Source organism: Microplitis demolitor, chromosome 7, assembly GCF_026212275.2.
Source record: "Microplitis demolitor isolate Queensland-Clemson2020A chromosome 7, iyMicDemo2.1a, whole genome shotgun sequence".
NCBI lineage: Eukaryota > Metazoa > Arthropoda > Insecta > Hymenoptera > Braconidae > Microplitis > Microplitis demolitor.
The window spans coordinates 93,568-114,905 of NC_068551.1; the positions used below are offsets into that span (position 1 = coordinate 93,568).

The 21,338-nt window shown below is 29.3% G+C and overlaps 1 protein-coding gene across 7 annotated transcripts in view; it reads left to right on the plus strand.

The window, feature by feature from the left end:
• The window catches only part of LOC103573433 (rho GTPase-activating protein 20), a 104,008-nt gene that overhangs the window by 71,420 nt on the left and 11,250 nt on the right, over window positions 1-21,338 (plus strand). Inside the window, exon 1 of one of the 7 annotated variants that reach the window (XM_014443461.2) lies at window positions 15,195-15,798. The exons of the other annotated variants lie outside the window; for them this stretch is intronic. Coding sequence (XP_014298947.1) covers window positions 15,664-15,798 — 135 coding nt within the window. The 5' untranslated portion in view covers window positions 15,195-15,663. Of the gene's footprint in view, window positions 1-15,194; window positions 15,799-21,338 lie in introns of those variants that run through there. 7 annotated transcript variants of the gene reach the window in all.

The window sequence follows — 21,338 nt, forward strand, 5'->3', positions numbered from 1 at the left end:
CAAAAAAGTAAATATATATATATATATATATATATATATATACGTATACCAGCCAACCGAGCCAACCGAGCCAACTAACTTACTTACCTACCTCTTCCTATCCCCTATCAAGCTCATCCCGTTGAGGTTTACCGTCAATTCAATCACGTACGTGAATTACTTCTCCAACAATAGCTGAAGTGAAAATCGTAAATTTTATAAACTGAAAATAATCGTGTTAAACCTAAAGCTATTATCTATACCATTTAAAAATTGTAAAATAATTTTTTTCGAAGATGAGTTTTATTATTATACCACAATTTAAGAAAAAAAGGTTAAATTGCTTACATGTTGAACTTTAAACTCGAATTACTTTTAAAGGAGTAGACTTAGAGAAAAAACATAAGCGACAATTTATTTAGAGCGTTCAATTTCCTTAAAAAATATGTATCTCTCATCCCGACATGTTAATTCCAAAATGAGTTGTAAAATTACAAAGTTAAATATTTTTTTTTCTATGTTATTTAAACGTAAAATAGAAATTTACGGTGAGCGACCTTTCAAATTTGATATTAAGAGCTCCCGTTTTCACAGGCTTCTTTTTTCATGACTAGGAAGATATTTCACTGCGGGTTTTGAAAGAAAAAAATCAATAGTCGATTTTTTTGAACCGGTCTAATATATATAAGATATATGCATAACTCGGAGCAGAGCTGAGATAAGTTGAGCTGAACTAAACTAAAAACGGTTACGTGTTGGCTGGCTTATGTGTTATTTAGGTTTACTCTTTGGAGAAATAATAAGTTAACAGGACTAGTCACACGCCGACAAGCAAAGCTATTTAAATAATCGATTCATTTAATTAATTTAATTATTAATAATAATAATAATAATAATATTCTTAGTAACTAAATTATATTAATTAATTGTAGAAATAAAAATTAATGATAACTATATACAGGAAATAGAGAATTATGAAAATGGAAAAATAAAAAAATATTTATAATTTTTTTAACAAACAACTCGTCATGTAACAAACATCCGTCATTGGAAATTTTTTTTTTTTTTTTTTTTTAACTTTAATTTATTTGTAACTTGGTTGGTTGCCATTACACACTGTGAGATTATTACTCGTTTTGATATCTTCTGTGTATACATACGCAGCATACATACGCATATCCGGAAGTATCTAATTTTCTCTTCAGTCGTCCACTCGACGCACTTAGTAAACCTCCTCTTCTTATTCATCTCCTAGTCGTTATTCAGCATCATCTACTTTTATTCCTCAATTGTTTTTTTATTATTCTTATCTCAGCTCCTCGAGGAAGATTATTCTTCTCGACTCCTTGATTTCCTCCTGTATATTTTCAGTATATATCCATGTATACGCAAAGACGCAATTACACGTCACTGAATAATCATAAATATCTGTTTATCACATAGAATACATTATTAAACCAAAGATTTTTATTTTCTTTTGGTATATATACCGGAAACTTTTGGTATATATCATTTTTTTATGTTATTGCTTTTTAAAATGGAATAACATGATTATTACTCGTACAAACCACTTGTTTTTGTCAATTAAAAATATGTCGCTTGTCAGTAACAGTAGCAGTAGCAGCAGCAGCAGCAGCAGCAGTAGCAGTAGCAAGAGAGTAACCGACCAGGTTATTCTCCAGACCGATTTGGTTGGTTACACTTTTTACTATAACCTGCAAAAGAGTTGATATAAGTTCTCCACCTGAGTAGACGCTTAGTGTGCCGAATGCCACTGGCTCATGCTACCTACCTACAGTCAATTAACGAATATATATCTTTTGTTACTTATTTTTATATCTGGTTTAACGAGATAACTGTTGTTGTCAAGGATCCATTACTTTACTTGTTTTTTTATTTTACCCTTTTTCAATCCACTTTAAAGGCTAAACATTTAACTTAAAAATTAAAAAAATAATTTCATCATTACAGCTAATTGTCAATTAACTTTAATAAATAATTACAGTGATATTTAAAAAATATTTATCATGAATTTGAATAAAATTCTTTAGAGTAATTTGGTATTAACATTAAATAGCAGCAAGCGGCAAGCGGCATTTAGTAAAGACCAGTATCAAGAACAAGTCCATAGCAATTTTTCTACTCGGTAGCTTCTCGTTGTTGCAAATAAAAGATGCACAGTTTATACTCACATATTATTACATACTTTGTATAATATACACCAACACCACTAACATCAGTAGCATCAGCATCAGCATCAACAGCAAAACGTTAACGCACAAGATGGCCTTCGCAGCTAATAATTATGTAGAAAGATTTTGTTGTTTTATTATTTTTTCTTCCAGTCCCTTCCTCAGGCTCCTCATTTCTCCGCCTCGCCCAGGCTACATCATGGCCCGGTCTGGCTACATCTCGCTAACTCGTCCTGTCGGGCTTCTTTCTTCGACGCACATAACTTGTTCTCTCCTCTAACCACCCGACGTCACATATCTCGAATCTATATTATTATTATTGTTGTTGTTATCAATATTTTTTTCCCTTATTTATATAGAAAAACATTCGGACCATGGTCCTATCTCTCACACATTTTAATGCAGGACTTTTTGACATCTATCTATTTATTATAAATAACTTAATATTTTAAAAATTATTATTCAATAACCAAAAAAAATATGATATTCTTACCAACTAACTGTGAATTGTATAAGAAAGTTTGAACCCCCAGGAGGGAGGAGTCAACAGATGCCTGTCTCGTCGACAGATGCGCCCTTTCCTTTAAATCATGAGTTTTATTCTATTTCGAGGCATCGAATTTTCTGTGTACATATTATATAGATTTAATAACAAAAAAACGTTCTCCCAAAAACACTAAACTCCAACCAGTACAAGTTTCGGAATTTATTTAAAAAAAAAAAAATAAAAAATAGTAAAATATCAAGTAGTCTCGATTCTCCTTAATAATATTCTTCAGTGGCTTTGACACTTTGCATTTATCTCATTTATCTCGAGAGCCGAATAGCAAGTCACTTCCATTGGATGCTTCACAATCTCTTATATTCTTAAGATTTATCTGTCAACTTTATTTTTGGCCCTTTTGATATCAATGCGAAAATTCCTTTCGCTTGGATTAATTCCTGTCTTAAAATATAAATTAAAAAATTTTTTTTTCACTACTTTTTTATAACAACAATTAGCTTGTTAATTGTTTATTTATATTTAATTTTTATTTCTATCCCGAAAATTTTAAAAACCAAAAGATAATCCTTGTAAACTAATCATTAATTTATTTCCAAAAATAAATTTAAAATGAAATTATTAGTAATTTTCATTACCTTTTAACCTAAATCAAGTTAATTACACCATAGTAAAAAAGAAAAATTATACAGATGGTGATATCAAATAAGAACTTGTTTCTTTATACTTGTGTCTTACAAAATGAGGTAAACATCATCAGAGTAGAGTATATAAGTATTAAATAAATCCCATATAACGTGGTTTAAAAAAGTCTTGATACTTTATTCTCGTCTTGTCCTCTATCTGATGATGATGCCGTATGGCACCGATTATGTGAGTAGTCTTAGCCGAGTGTGACTTACTGTTGCTCATTCCTCTCTCGGTGACTGGACCGCTAGGTCGTTTAGGTCAATCAAGAAGGTCGAGGTCCATTTTCATCTATAATAATAATAATAATACTATTTTATACTTATTACTTGTTAGATGCCATATATTGTATGTACAATACTATTACATTTCTGCAAACAATTGTTTTTAGTATGAATATAAATATATATATATAATTATATAATTATATGCATGTATGTATGTATTTATAAAGAAGAAGTAGGGGTGTGCTGCGTAGATTGAAGGAATGTATGCCAGCATCAGTTGGGTTAGTTTCAATGCCCCTTATACTTTGTCCAACCAACAATAAGAGACTGAACAAGAATAATAATAATAATAATAATAATAATAATAATAATAATAATAATGATAATAATAATAAGGAGAAGAAGAAGAAAAAGATGTAAATAAAGGTGGAAGAGGTGGCTTAAATGGAGGAGTGCTTTATTGGCTGACTTGGGTCAAGGTCATTGGTTAGCTCCTAACGTAACGTCTAACGCGACTTGTGTTGTTTGTTGTTATTTTTGTTGTATATAAAGTAGAAAGAGTATATTGCTTGTCAATTAATCATTATCTCTCAGTCTATTTATTTGTCTGTTGATCTCTTGATCTCTTGATCTTAGGGCCTCTCACGGTATCTCTGTTTGTTGGTCAATAGCACCAGCATTAGACTTCCTACGTATGACGGTATGACCAAGTGTAACTGTGCATGCCCACATGATTCACGTGCAGTCACTGCAGTGGATATTATATCAACAACTCGACGGTGTCGCGCATGTTGTTACACACGTACCATACCTCTTATATACACGGACACGTATATGTTTATAAAATTATATGTGGTACTCGTATGCCCATGCTCATGATCATGATTACTTATATCATGACAAAGTTTGCTTGGTGCATGGTTGCTTCAGCCACAAGATACCCCGTTGGAAAATAAGACAGTTCAGCTCATCCGCTTGTTCAATATCGAGAGAGTTGACTAGTTTTATGTTATCAAACCACCTTATTTTTATTATTATTAGTATTATCTCTTAAATGCTGTTGATTCAAGATATACAAATAATTATTTTAATTTACGTTATTATTTATTGATTGGGTTTATAATTTTTTTCATTTATCTATTAAATTATTAAACTATCAAGATATTTCTATATTTTTTAATATCATCTAATTATTGGTTGTTTATGTTTAGATAAAGCCGTAACGATTGTATGTATTTGTTTATTTTTTATACAAAAAGCACATAACAGTATTGAAATTTAATTCTATAAAGTATATAGTCAGTATATCACGTGGACAATCGTCCTGGCGACCTGGCACACGTTTTCTCAGTGTCTTGAATCACGATATATAAAGTTTACTCACGAAATAAATGGATCCTGGATTAGTCTCGGACTTTGGTCACGGTTAAATCAGATCCTGGTTCCTTTATTTATACACTTTTTTTTACTTTTTCAAATTTATCTTTTTATTTCGATTTTTTTAAAAATAATACCGTAAACATAATGGAAATGATTGTGTTAAAAAAATAGCTTAAAGAATGGGTGTTATTTTATTGGGTTATTTCATTGGTGTATAAAGATCAATAGTATAATAAGTAAGACATGAAATATTAGCTATAGTTATTAATAATATTAAACAAAAATCTACCACGTAGCACATATTATTTTTTATACTTGATAACTCTTTTTCTCTATCTAAAGGCAACAGTAAATAAAATCAGACTGGTGTATCACCAGCAACCAGCCAATTTTATCACAATTATATTAAGCCAACATTAGACATAAATAAAAGCAACCGTATGATAGTAAAATAAAGTATTGGCATCACCAACAACAGAAATGGTAATAATACTATCAAAAGAGTAAAGAGCAAGTGAGCGATGAGTGAGCGAGTAAAGAATATATGTAGTAGCTATTGAGAAGCCAAGTAAAGTTAATTTAATATAAGTAAAGGCGATAATCGGTGTTTGCGGGCGTGCCTAAGAACCCTAGTTTCGTTGATACAACATAACAACATTTAGCTTAGACGGTTTAGACTATAGCTGTTGGTTGTACGTCTATCTTTTAACCCGAACCCGGAAACGCCCTGGAATTTATATTGCGTACTCTCACGATACTACAACAGTCCATACCTACATTACATTATAAACTACACTATATAGCACATAGTCTCTAGCTGTTGCTGTTGTTAGTGCTGCATCAGTACTACTAGTACTACTAACACTACCAGCAATAGAACATCAGAGGAATGTAATTGGACATAAGCGCGAGCGAGCAGTAAATGCTTCTCTACAGAAGTCTCTACTGGCATTACTCCGTTGTCTTGCCTATTTTTTTTTTCTTTCTTTTTTATTTACTTACCTTAATTTGCATGGTAAAAAATACAACAACGAATGTTACTAGTATGCCCTCGTATTGATAGATTATTATTTCGATACTCAGTTATTAGTTAATTTTAAAAAACTGGGACAGTTGATTGTTGTACAAAAAAAAAAAAAAAAAAAAAATTAAAACTTGTGGTTTACTATATGATGTACATGTAATAATTTATTATTGGATTCCAATTATTTGCACTAAATATTTTTATATAGAACAAGAGTGCCTGATCGTTAGAAGAATAATTATTATCTTGGAAGCGATGTTGTTAGGCTATAGGTTTTGTGGTGACTTTCTAGACTCGTTAATGTTGACTTTAGAATTTCTTTGGGCCGGACACACAATCGTCCCATTAGCCAGCGATTCCACTTATGTTAAGATTCTCTTGTTTTCTTCAATCTTCTGGAGCACGAGTTACTGCTAATGCTACTGATATAAGCTACTGGTTAATATGACCAGGTGAAAAATCTTACATTTCAAATATAATATAATATAATGTAAGTTTTTAGCCAACAACTCGATACATACATTTTTTTTTATTTTTATATTATAAGTATCCTTCTAAAGGTTACATCCAACTTAAAGTTAAATTTCGTCGAAAAAAAAGTTAAATGACCGCATAAGAGTTGTCCAATAATTTTTATTTACTCAGCTAGATATTTTTATTCTACTTTTTTAAATTTTTATTATTTTTATTGACAAATAATTTTTTAAATTACTCGAAATAAAGTGGTATAATATTACATGTATGTCATAAGTTTACTTTTTAAAATTATCATTTAAGATCGAGTCCAATTATTTTTTATTTCATATTTAAAATTTTTATATACGATTGGAAAAAATAGCGTCGCCCATTAGCCAACAAATTCCAGACTCACCAACACTAGAGTGTCGTTTACTTGGAGATTGGCTCGAGTTTTCTTTCTGCAACACTTAGAGCGGCGCCTGATCCCAAGTACACACAGAGACCGCAGAAAATCATGCGATTATCCTCACACTCGACAACTAACATTATCGTGCCTTTCTTCTTACTCTTGCGTTTTTTTCATCATCATCATCATCATCATCATCATAATTATCATTATCATCATCCAGCAAGTAAGCAAACAACTAGCCTGCCAGCCAGCAATACCACCAGTACTCAAAACTAATACTAATACTAGTACTGGTGTACTAATACAACTGTGTTATACATATATATAACATCCGGATGAGTGGAATAGCTATGAAGATTGATCTTCAATTCCTGGTGTATGAATTAATCACTTGAGGCACTAAAGCTAATCAATGTCTTATATGTCTTGTGTACGTCAGCTTACTGCTATTATTGCTGGACTGCAATGACGCCTGTTCATATATATATATATATGTAGAGTCTTTTCATCATTTGATAATTTTTATTATTAAATGACTGACGGGAATAACGTGTGAGACATGACCAATGAAATAATTTTACCCTTCATGGTTATCACTACGACTACTACTACGATTACTACTTATACCAAGTACATTCGTCAAACTTATATAAACTAAATTGCAATACGTACTAATGCCGCACCTTACTATGTCGTGAATCGTCTTAATGTGAATTTAACACGCGGCCTCCGGATAATCCGCTGCTGTCTTGTTGCTCTATCTTACACGCGCTTATACTTATCCGCATTCCATGTTTCATTTAATATTATTATTATTTTATTTATAATCCCTCACATCAACTTAATCGTTTCTATTATGTCAATATTTTAAAAATAAATACATATTATAAATGATTAAACTTATACATATTAGTTATTCTTATTGAATTAAATTTGTTAAATATTTATAAATACAATTAATAATTGTTTAAAGTAAGTAAAAATTAATTTACCGTCATTCACTTGTCATAAAATTCGTTATACCCTTACCACAATAATTATTAAAATAATAATTCTTCAACATCCGACATACTGACCCATATCAAATCGCCGCGGGATAACATGTCAAGTTTATAAACTCACTTACTATTTATCTCGGCCCTTGCATCAGAGACACCCGAAATACTTATTAAATAAAAATTAAAAGTCATCATCGAAAAATAAACCATCACTCAATTATAATAAAAAATTGTGTTGCTACTGTTTCCAATAAATAAGATATATGTTTGAAAAAATTTATATTAAAATGTTGATATTAATAGTAATTATAATGCATATCACATTATATCAATATGTACTTGTAGATATGTATATATGCGTGGGGGAACATTGCTAGTTTACTTTTTCTAAAATAAAAATTTTACTTTTAGTGTATATTAAGTATTCATTTAATTATTTATTACAACCTAAACCAAGGGTGAAAAAGTATATACTTATAGTTGATATACACATTAATTTTCTGTATTTTTATATAAAATAGTTATATCTGTACTTATAGCCTGTAGCAACTAACACTACACCCAAGGTATATTCCAAAGAATTTATATATATTTATTTATTACCGGTATTTACTGCATGAACAGTATCCATTCTATGTAGGTTAGAATGTGGGTGGACCTTCTACTCGTTACGACTCGAGTTCTCTGCATGAGGATACAACAAGTACATGCGTTTGTTATGTTCTTTACTTTTCATTCCTCTCTCTTTTTTCTTTCTTTATAAAACTTTTATTATTTTATAAATTCAAAAACTCTTGTATCACAAATAAATATGTTACTGCACAATCAGGCACAAGGGAGTATAATTTTAAAAAAATAAAAATAATAAATCAAAAGTGGGGATGTTTTTTTGTAAATAAAAAATGTATTCCCCGTAGTGACGGAAAGATATTCTGGACAAAAAACGTTTCGATGAAAATAACGTCTTGGACAGTTGATAAAAGCCGCGGGGACGCGTGCGATGAACAAGCATCAGCGGGCGGTCACCTCACCGTTGGAATGCGCGGTCACCGTCTTCTTACTCCTTTGTTGTCGTCATCATCATCATCATCATCATTATTATTATTATCATTATCATCTTTTCTTCATCTTCATCTTCATCTTCATCTTTACTTAGTTTTAGTTTCTCAATACACTCTAGAACTAAAATATTTCAAATTTTTACTATTGCTCGGCTTGCATCAAACTTTTGACGACGCGTAAAATATTCATTATTTAGATATCTAAATGTCACGAATGTTTTTTTCATACTTGAATCACTCTCATACTCACATTATAGTTTAAGTTATCTATCTCTTGTTGAGAATTTATTTTAAATTTTAATTTTTAAATTATTCTCATAGTATAAAAAAATTAAATATAGTAATTTTAAGTCATATATATACTTGAGATTCGTGTTAAAAAAATTTCCGCATACGAATAAGTCTTATAGCGGTCTCGCAAGGCTGGTAATGTGTGTATGTTGTCCTCTAAATAATATTTTATTTTACTTGTCGTTTTACACCAGCGTTATTTCATTTCTTATATATATCATTAATTACATGATCTGATGTATATTTGCGAAATTAAATTCAACCTATATTATTTTTATTTATCAAATTTAAATAATTTCTCGTCATAAACAATAAACCATTCAAGTTTTTTCAAAAATTATTTGTACCACTAAAAAAAAAGTAAAAAAAGTAACAAGTCAAATAAAAGAGAAACACACAAAAAGTGAGTAAGTTAAGAAAAAAAAATGCAACAAGTGACCGTGCATCATTTTAAACAGTACAGAGGCCCATTGAGTTTAACGCACATGAATACCGTAAACTCACGTATATATGCGCGATCTACATTGAGAGTCTGCATACTATAGTGTCCTGAGTCTATACTTGTGAGTTGAGTACTTGTTTAATACACTGTTCTTTCATCAGACTTTTTATTTTATTCTTTTCACTTATTTCATTTTTTTTTTAAATTATTTTTATTTCTCTGTCCCTGCTTCAGAATAAAGTCGTCTATTACTTGATTATGTCAAATGCCTACAAATACTTGCATTTAACGTGGAAAGTTGAATCATTTATGAAATTGGTGACAAAGTCAAAGTTGATAAAGTATAAACCTAAATCGATTACCAATTAAACCAATCTCAATTTCTCTACATATTATAATAAAATATAAAATAGTTTACTGTCGGAAGTGTATAAAAAATTACAAGATAAAAGAAAAAATAACCGAGTCAAAGAACGATGGTATAGAGTGTAAATCCTAGTGATTTACGCTCACCCGGATGCTCTTTTCTTCCTATAACTCTACCAACCAACAACGACGATTATACGCAGACAAGAGAATAACTTTATATTTATATGCATTTAAAATATCTGACATGAACATATGTAGTATTTATGCTCTCACCTATTTATGATATTATATAGCTTATGATGACCTTTTGATTTTTTATTATTCATTACTATTACTATCACTATTCTCATTATAATTTTTACGAATTTCCATCAGCATTTCATCCTTTTTATATTTTTATATAAATTTCTTATTGTTGGTTCGCTTTAATAACCACTTAAAGTATCGGCATTTATCATACAATCTCGTTAAGTTTTAAACAATTTCTTAACAACAGTTAACTTTTTTTTATTTTTTTTTTTTTTTTCAAAAATCTCGATTTCTCTATTTTGCGGTCAGTGGAATTATCGTGGATGTAACAATAAAATTACATCAAGTTACTAAATTAGTATCATCATTTACATATTTCCGTATAAATTATTGAATATACTTATTTGACATTAAAGTTACTTGAGTTAAATAAACACCATCTGAAAGTATGATATATATAATACTCTCTAAATAGAGATGTGTGTAATAGTGTAGGTATTTTAGCTTTACTGGCTGTATTATTGATAATGACAAGCTGTCAATTGTACCCAGCAAAACATAATGTCCTCAACAAGTTTTTCATTCATGACGGAAATAATAAGCTCGCGTGATCGAAACGATAAATATCCTACTTATATATATATACTTTATACCCATACCTATTATACATAATATCAATATGCCTATATGTGATTGATAAAATATCGGTGAAAACTTAAAACTCAAATATTTGTACACTAATAATAATACATACATACATACATATTTATGTATGCATACATGTATATTATGATTATGATAGACTGAAATATTTACTTAATTATATATATTGACAGTGTACTTGATTGCAAACCCCAATTCACGACAATTAAATATAATAATATCTGTCTTTTAGTCTTTAATTTCCGTTAGCAATTTACCTGATTATTTTTACGCAATCACAAGTAAGTTAAGTAAACATAATTGTTAATTACGAAACCGTCAAGTCCATCCAACACATATTATTATGTTTTGATGCAAAAATGTAAGGAAGTTTGTTATAAAAGACAGATATGTAAGTTTATCTAACTGCACATATTATTATTACAATCCACATCCTGAAGCTAATTAACAAAAATACCCGTCCTTTCTGAGTTTAAATTAATAGAATTTATCTCTAATATCTAATATATATACGGTTCTAATTTTTTTTTTTTTTTTATTTAAAATCCTCAATCAATTAATTCTATGTAAAAAAAATTTTATTTAATTATTGTAAAAAAATATTTTATTTCCATTATAAAAAAAATGAGCAATAAAATAACAAGACCGCAATTACGTGGACTCATGCAGTTACATTTAAAGATATATATATTTTTTTTACAACAACATCAGTTAAGAAGAAACGAGTGTAGGGGTGTTGTGTTTCTTCATTTTTTTCTTTACAATTTTTTAATTTTATTTTTCGGCCATATGTGCTGTCAAAAGTATACACATGAGCTTGAATAAAAGCATCCTGAATTTTATAGGCAACGAGAAACACACACATTCATTCGTATATATATATTCTTATTTTCTTTATTAAAATTTTTGTTGGCATCACTCCCTCCCTCTAGTCATAAAAAGGGGAGTCCCGCGGTCTTGTCTGGTTATTCGCGCAGTCACGCGTTTTATTTAAAAGCTGAGTTAACGGACGAACGAATGAGAAACTAAAAAATAATCTAAAACCGCAATATCACCATTTTAGATTATTCGACTCTGTTGTCATTGTGTACACAGTTACTTAACTTATTGTTGTTGTTATTGTGGTTTTGAATTTATTATTATTCATATATATGTATATATAATAAAATACATCGTATACATATATTATAAACAACATTTTGCACTCTGTCGTTATGTTAATATACACAGAGATATATTAGTATATATGTTTATAAATTATACAATCTACCCAGAGGCTTCGACGTGTCTTCATCACATGCGTCTCTGTTTTTTTTTTTTTTTCTTTTTAATTTAAAAAAATTTTTTTTTCTATCTACATTTACATATAATATTTATAAAATTTAACTGTCGTAATCACATTTAAACTATTTCTCGTCTCGATATAAACTTTTTTCCCTTGGTTAAAAATTAAAAGTAATAAATTATTATTAGCATTAGTTGAAAGTAAAAATTTATTTAAAATACACAGAGTATAAGATGAGTCAGATGAGTCATCGAGTGCTGACCATTTCAGGTCATAGTTCTTGGGATCCCAACATTTCCAACAAGAATGTCGGGTTTTCCGATCCACACAAGTGTACTACCAGTTGTACCAAGTTGTACAGCTGGCAGGTGGTGACTGAAATCCTCAAAAGACCAGAGCTCTTTGTACATTTAACTTTAAACTACAAAAAATAATAATAATAGTAGTAACACTAAAAGTTTAAATCCCGAGTACAACCCGAAATATAAAAGTAACGTATCCAGCAAAAACCTTGGATAGTATAGAATATATATATATATAGCCTAGAGCTAAATTGAATGCCATTCACTTAAATTCGTCTCGTCTTTAGATATCCATTTTCTCTTCATTGAACAACTGTCAAATACAAAGCTTTATAGATATTTCTATAGCTCAACAAGCTCAACAACTATACAACTACAGCTAACTCTGATAACTCTTTTGAATGGACCACTTGGAAGTTTAACTCTGCGAATATCATTGGTCATAATCTCATAGTATATATTATTACTGACTGTACGTTAAAGAGCTCATCGTTTTATAACTGAATATGATTGTATGCAAAAACACAAATTTAAGTGTGTCAATGCCTTGGGGGTATAATTAATCTTGTCATAATTTAATTCGTACAATTTGCATTACACAGGACAAAAATCTTTATTAATACTAGTTAAATGATTTATTTATAATTGAGTTAAATTAAAGTTTATTAGATTAAATAAATTGTATAATAGAAATTGTTTGTTAATGATTTGATGAATTAATCGAGTCTATTTTATTTTCTGTTACAGGTAAGCTAACCGATGATACCTTATAATATATAGATAAATGTATGTGAGGCGTATGATGTGAGTATAGCTATAAAATTAAACACACATGGCATAATCGGTATTTTAAACTACAGAACCAATACTATGGATATATACATATCCATCAGAGTAACAAGCTTAACAGTTTAACAACTAAACGGTATGCGAGTGTGATGATAACTCCGTCATTTGGTTCGACGACGTTAAATTCATAAATAAGAAATCGTAAATACCATTAAGAGGACAGAATAATTGTTACTTGTTGATTGAGAACTTGTTTCTATATTCTACATATAAGAAGAAGATGAAAAAGTTTATTTGTTGTATCGTCAATGTGATGCGTCGATTCACATTCACCGGGTCTAGTGCTCTCTATAGATTATATAGTAGTACGCTGATTATTGATGGGATACTTTGTACGATCCGTTCATAAATTTAATATGTCAAGACAACGTATACTATAGCCCAGAGGGTGACGATCTATTCATTTAAATTACTTAACTATTAATTTTTAATATCTGTCTATTTTATTCAAATCATTAATTATTATTATTATTAACTTTTTTTTTTTTTTTTTTAAGTGTCAAACAAAAAAAAAAAATAATTATAGTTGAAGTTATTCACAATTCTTTTCACACGTTATCTAGATTTTACGTTTTGATAATTCTATTTTGGCTGAAAGGAAATAAATTTTTATGTTCTCATAAAACAAACTTTAAGGAAAAAGTATATTTTAATGAATTTTAAATTACCTTGCTATAGAAATAAATTATTTAAATTTATTAAAATCGCAACTTGTAAATGTCTATGACGTGATTTAATTGTTTAAATACTGATAAAAAAGATCATACAGTTAAAGTCATCAAGTGTTTTCTCATGCTTTCTCATTTAACTTATTGCTGCCAAAGAATATAAAATAAAAAATAAAATATAGATAATTTATTATTTATTTAGCCTTGTAGTATTTCAAGGAAATTAGAGAGATTTATAACTTGACAATTAATCAATTAAAATGTTTTTCTTCATCGAGATTATCAGTAAAATAATTATTTAATTAATAAAATATATTATAAATATGTATGTACAAAAATAGCTATTCCGATCATTAAATTAAAACTCTATTGCTACACTCGGCCTGATAACAAACTGTCGTATTTTTGTTATAATCGGCGCCAGCGTCACTTTCATCTAACTGTCAGTGCTCATTCTTCTGACCTTCAATGTAATAATAATATGCTATTTATACATCTTCATTATTATAATATAAAATAAAATCCATTTGTCAGATAAAGTTCCATCTAGCCACGACCATTTGCAAAATATCTTTTTTATTATCACTTGAAATGAAAACAATAATTAATATCCGTTTCAAAAGTTAATAGCTATTTTTAACAATATTATTATTATTATTTAGTTGAAAAATAAAAATGAAAAATGATCATCACCTTTTAAGCTAAGGAATTTAAAAATAAATTATTAGGACTAATCCGCTTGTAGGTTTGATTTAAAAAAAATCAGTTGTTTCTTCGGGCTGGACCTTTTAAGAAGAGGATAGATCATTATAAAAAAAAAAAAAAAAAAGAGAATCTTGAGAGTTAAAGACGAGTCGAGAAGCCCAGTGGCTGGTGATATAAGTATTTTAATTCAACAACCGCGTATCTCAGTGGTCCGTTCATGTTTCTCAATTGGTTGCCCGTGATAAACGACTTGGCTGTAATATAATCTCGAGTCTTAATAATTTCTCAAGTGTCAGTACTAAATGTTGTATAAAACCAGCCATCTCCATCAGTCTCATCATTTTTATCATTTTTATCAACTCTATTGAAAATAAAAATCACGTCTTTGGTTAAAAAAAAAAAAAAATTTAATCAGCACGCGTGTAATTAATTAAGGTGGCTCAAAGGCTTTGAATAATATAAATAAAATGATAAAAACCACCCTTTTAATCAGAGTAAAAAGGAATAAGAAGAGTTAGTTTGGTTCTGGTTAAGACTGAGTAGATATAGAAACTAAAAGACGTGGCATGTCTATACTTGGCCTCGCCTCGTGGGCTATGGCTATGTCGTTTATACAGTAGTATCTCAAAGGTCTTCGAGTGCATCGTATCGCTCCCACTTAGTTCATTACAAATATTATGACCACGATTCTTTACCACTTTACATTATTAACATTAATTTAATGTCAGTCAGTCTGTCTGTCTTTATTATTTCTTAGGATCTTAAGATTATACCATTCTTTAATATACATGTCGTAATTATTAATTGATAGCTTTTTTTCATACCTCTATCTATCTATATCTTTCCGATCAACAAATACACGTTGTATTCAAACTATAAAAAATAATATAAAAAATAAGTGTGTTAAACTCTGTCTATTTGAATGAACAACCAGAGAATTCGCGTGTCGTGGTGTGTATTGCTACCTGGAATTTACGATGTGCCTAAAAAAAAATCTGGAGTGATGTGGTTTAAATATTACAAGGGATATTATGATGTCCGCAAGTATCATGAGTCGGTGAGTTTTTATGTTTTTAAAAAAAGTTGTTAACAAGGCAATCATTAGAGTGAAAAAAAAAAATAATAATAATAATAATTAAAAAAAAAAAATATTGAATGAGTCATTGGGTGATTTTATTTTATTAAGTTACCACCTATTATTTTATTTTTTAATTTATGATGAGTTTTTGTCAACTTTTGGACTTAATCTTATTAATTTTGAGTCTCTTGATTCTTGGATCCAAGACAAGGATGAAATGAGTGCGATCACATATCAGGTTGTTAAACTGTGAATGACGTGACACAAGACACAACGCTATAGAGTGTGAGATAGCTTCTTCTTAATCTTGTTCTTAATAACTCTACTTTTAGTTCTTATTTCAATTCATCTCGTTTTTATACTTGGATCAACTCCAATCATTCGGTTATTTCGATGCACCCGACTCTTTTCTTAATTTATTTCTCTCTTTCTCTCTCCAATCGCTTGACACTGATGGCAATTTTAATTCAACCCTGTTGCCACTTGTCATTTCAAAGCTTCTATTTCGGCTGCGCTATCCGATTTCTTAATACAAAATCAAGATTAAATATTTATTAAAGTCATAAAGATTTATTTTATGTCACCATGAAATTTGTTTAAAGCTATTATTTATTTTTCTTTTTATAATCTCTTAAAAAAATTTTTAATTTTCAGAGGCAAATATTCTTTTAACCTTTTCTTTTTTTTTTTAAAGATAAAAAATAAATTAAATTACTGAGAACAAGTATTTTTCAATTTACGATTCCCGCTTTGGCGCTAACGGTTTTTACTTCCTTACACGAAAATATTTCAGCGTATTTATTTTTAGCATAACATTCAAACTCACAGCATCAATTTTTTTTTCAAAATTTATATTCTATTTAATTATGACTATTGATTTATTTTATTTATTTAAATTTAAGCACATTAAATATTATAAATATATTGCTTGTATAATCTCCTTTATAACAATCGCCGGCCCATTGAACTCTGCCCGTTTATTTCCATAAACGCACCCGGTATTATTATATATCTTAGTCGGCAAACTTTAATCTTTTTCAGTATAATAAATCAATACATTATTACCATACAATTAAACTAATTTTTAATGACACATTAGTTATAACTTACAATCATTAACACCAATAAAAATCATAGCTAGATAAAACAATCGTTAACCCCAATGAGTTTTATCAAACAACCAGACAATTAATAATATTTAAGTTTAAATTTAAAAACTAAATTTATATTACAAAAACACAATAGCCCCTGAAAACATTATGAAAACATTAGCAAACAATTTTAAGTGAATTATGAGTAAATTAATTTCTCACGAGTTTTTTCATCCATGATAAAAAAAAAACCCCACCAGGCGTGATCAACATCAAAAATCTTTTATGTTCTATTATTAAAAAATCATGGGATCAAAAAAAAAAAAAAAGAAAAAGAATAAGCATACAAATCAGGGTTACAAAGTCCCACGGTTACCAAACAATTTATCCCATTTGCTCTCTCACAGCAACTGTATGACTCCCTTCCCTTCCTTCAAGGGGTGAGATTTTCTCTAGTCTAGTTTAAGGTTCCACCACTAGGGCTTGGGGTTTAGAATTTAGACATTAATTCTGGGTTCCCTCGTCTTCAGTTATAAAAATTCCTCAGCACTGAACTTACCTTTATTAAAATTTTATGTTTAAATAAATATTTTTTACTTTATGTTTTTATTTTGATTTGCATCGAAAAATAAATGCATAACAAGCTGTCTGTTAAATTAAACATTTGAGTTATAAAGTGGTCGAGCAATATTTTGGTCACTATATATATGTGTATACCCATATATAACTATACCTAATACTGTATCTGTACCTGATGGTTATTGGATCTGTTGGATTTTTGCAGACAGGCACAATGTAAATTGTAAAACTGTTGGTCCTTCGTGGCCTCGAAGGTCAGGTTTTAACAAATTACTTGAGGTGAGGATAAAAAAGAAAAGATATGTTTTAATAAAAAAAAAAAAAAAAAAAAAAAAAAATCTCCAAGACGGGCCAAGAGGTAAAAAATAAAGCGTAGGATGCTAATAAATAATTCTGAATTCATTTTATATATGAAACTACTGTCCGCTGGTCAATTAATTTTGCGAAATTTCATACAATGTACAATTTCTTTATGTAAATCTACAACCGGAGGGTTTGACAATTTATTTAAATGTGTTATACTGCAGTATCAGGAAATTCACTACCTTTAGAGATTTATCTCGTCAGTACATATGTTTATATATATAGTGATATTTAAGCGTGGGGCTTTTGGCACGGGGTCAAGAGACAGTCTGCGAATGTCCGATAATATTTCTTGAAATTCTTGAAAATAGCGCTCAGTTTTAGTTTCAAGAATTATCTTTATTTTATTTTCCCATGCATTCTCGTTAAATTTTGTGCTAGTGTGCTGTGTTAGTTTAATGTTTGTGTTATGTGCTGTGTATATATGATCTCAAGTGTTATGTAGAGCACGTTTAAAGTTATTTTGAAATAACTAGATTGTTCAAGTGCACTGACCGACTGATGTACAGATCTGCAATGTAAGACATTTTGCCAAATATTCATTTCTCAGAATCCCACCGTGAATTTAATCACTCTAGTTATTCTGCGAAATAGTATGTATACTTAATTTACCATGCAATCGTTAAATAATTTTTTGGCAAAACGGTTTATTATTTATCCTAAATCAAATACAGAATACGATAACACTAAAAAAGTATATTAAGAATATTAATTTTGGCATGTGCTTAATATGTTGATGCTACTTTTAAAATATCTGTACAATAAAATAGTTAACGTGTGCGATCTCTGCGAAAATTTATTTTCACTGTGTGTGTTAGGTGCTCATAGAAATTAACAGAAATGTGAAACCTTTTAACATTAATATAAATATCCGCACAACTTTCTTTTAATATTATCTAACTTAAAATTTTCTTCCCACCTATTTGGAAAAATATTTCAAATAAAATAATCTAGCAATTGAATAGGTTTTTTTTTTTATCGATGTGAGATTTAACGATCGCACTTAACATTTACGACACTCATCCGTTTATCCAAAATTGTACTCAAGTTGGAGAAACTTATATACTACCAACGCAGCTATATATATATATATGTATATATATATGTATATAATAAACAGACAGAAAATCTGTAAGTATCAGCAACAGCAACAGGAACTTTAAGAGTCTTGTTTAGTCTTATTTAGTCTTGTTTGGTATCCGGTACGGTATGAACGGTCCATTTGGATGGGATTTCAAAAAAAAAAAAATAAAATAAAATAAAAATATCTCATCGGCGTCAAAAAACGTTACTATACCCATAATACACACAAGGTCGTCGCGGGCTTAACACAATGATTCTTCGAGACATAAAATACCCGGAAGAATGTGGTTTACGATAAACTATCTCTATGGCACTTAAACGCATTTTTTCGTCTTTACTTACAATCACACGCCTACAAGTACTTTCTAAATAAAATATAACTGTACAAAAAAAATTTATAAAATTATTATACAATTTTTAAACCATTGACCCCGTCTACGAAAAATTATAGTCTATAAAAATATTTTTATTGTTACATAAATTATTCAGTTGTCAAGACTTATAGTTATTTTTATAAAATAAAAATAAAAAAATAAGTATAAGGTAGTAAATTTTAATCAATTTCATTAACTGTTAATAACAAAAAAAAAGATTGCGAGTCCATTAATGAAACGTATAATAGAGGACAAAAAGTATATAATAGTTTATTTACTCGGTTAAAATCAGTTATAAAAGTATTTTTTGCAACCCTATCATCAGCTGCTATAAAATTACGGTAACCCAGTGACCAGAAGTCCCGTGTCAGTCCCGTGTCCATGTTACTCTGTTTCAATATCTTGTAAAGTTTGTTATACATACAAGTGACAATACTATACTACCACTAGTAATGTCTAATACACAAGTATATATATATATATATATAGACGAGACAAATTCCCGTTTTCCAGTGTGACCGAGTACGAGCCATTATTCTACAATAAACGTCTGAGTCACATTACATCCTATCAAATGGCGACACTAAGAATCACTGTAATGAGAAAATGAGAAAGAAAAAAAAAGTTTAAACAAAATAAAAGAATGTTGACAGCGTACTTAATCTTTTATTCTCGGTAAACCAATTCTCACAATTAAAAATTTTGTATTATTAATATAATAATGTGTGTACATTTTATTTAAAAATTTTGATCTACCGTAAGATATAACATCTTACACGTGGAAAATGAAAACAATGAGAGGAGATTACTCGGACGATGAAAGTGCTAACTAAACTAAAGTTAATCAATAATAATAAAGACTAACCCGTTTTTTTTTATATAGCCCAACTAAACAGTATTTATTTATTTATTTCAATGGACAATGGATAAAGATAAATATAAATATAAATAAAATAAACATGTTGGTATCTTGGGTAGATCCGATTGGAAGAAAAAATGCAGGGAGTGAAATATGTTAATGCCCATGCTTGGTGTACAATTTAATTCGGCCTCTCGAAATTATTCAGGACACGCGGACTCGAATGAAAACTGGTCCTCCGGGAGGATGAGGATGAGGATGAGGATGAGGTGAAAGAAGAGATGATACGCTTCAAGTTTTTTTTTGAATAAAAAAATAACTTTGTACGCTTGATACGAACGATTTTTAAAGAGTAAGAGTGAATAAAAGCTAGGATACTGCATATATATGTAGACAAATATTTTATTTATATATGTATTAAAATGTTTTTGTTTAATGTCACTTGGTATATATAATTTCATAAAACTGTTATAATAATGTTAAATTTATTACAAAGAAGTAATTAGCGAGTAATTATCAGCCGCCCCAATGCTTTAGACAATAAAATTCTTCAAGTCTCACCGCGACATGTATACGTCTTGACACTGTTGCCAGAAAGTAAACATACGTGACTTATACACTTTTTACCATTTACGATTTACCGAGAAATCTATTTTTCTCTTACTTACTCACTTAATTACTTAAACTTACGCATGAATAATGCCTCTATTGATTTAAATTACTAAAACATATAAAATGCAACAAGGTGGCGTTGATAAGATTTTGTCTTTTTTACCATAAACAACACCAGATACAGCTCGATTCCTACTTTAATTACTTTAAACATTATTTTTTGTATCTGTATGATATAACATATATCAACATCACTCTAGCATTAATCAGTTAAACAAATTTCATTTATCAAATCTGGTATCTTTATTAATTCTATAATAGTTTGTCGGCAAGTTTAGAGTTTTCCCAGATTTAACTGACTATAACTACGTGCTATCGTATGTATAAGTAAAATAATAAGATTCATGAGCACATATAAGAATATAAAAATATAAAAATAATATAATAACAACAATAAAACGGAGAGAAATAAAAAGTTGAGACTTGAGTCTATCGGTGTTGATAATGGTGGTTATCCAGTGGTGGTAATGATCACTTATTATCATGATGCATTGATGG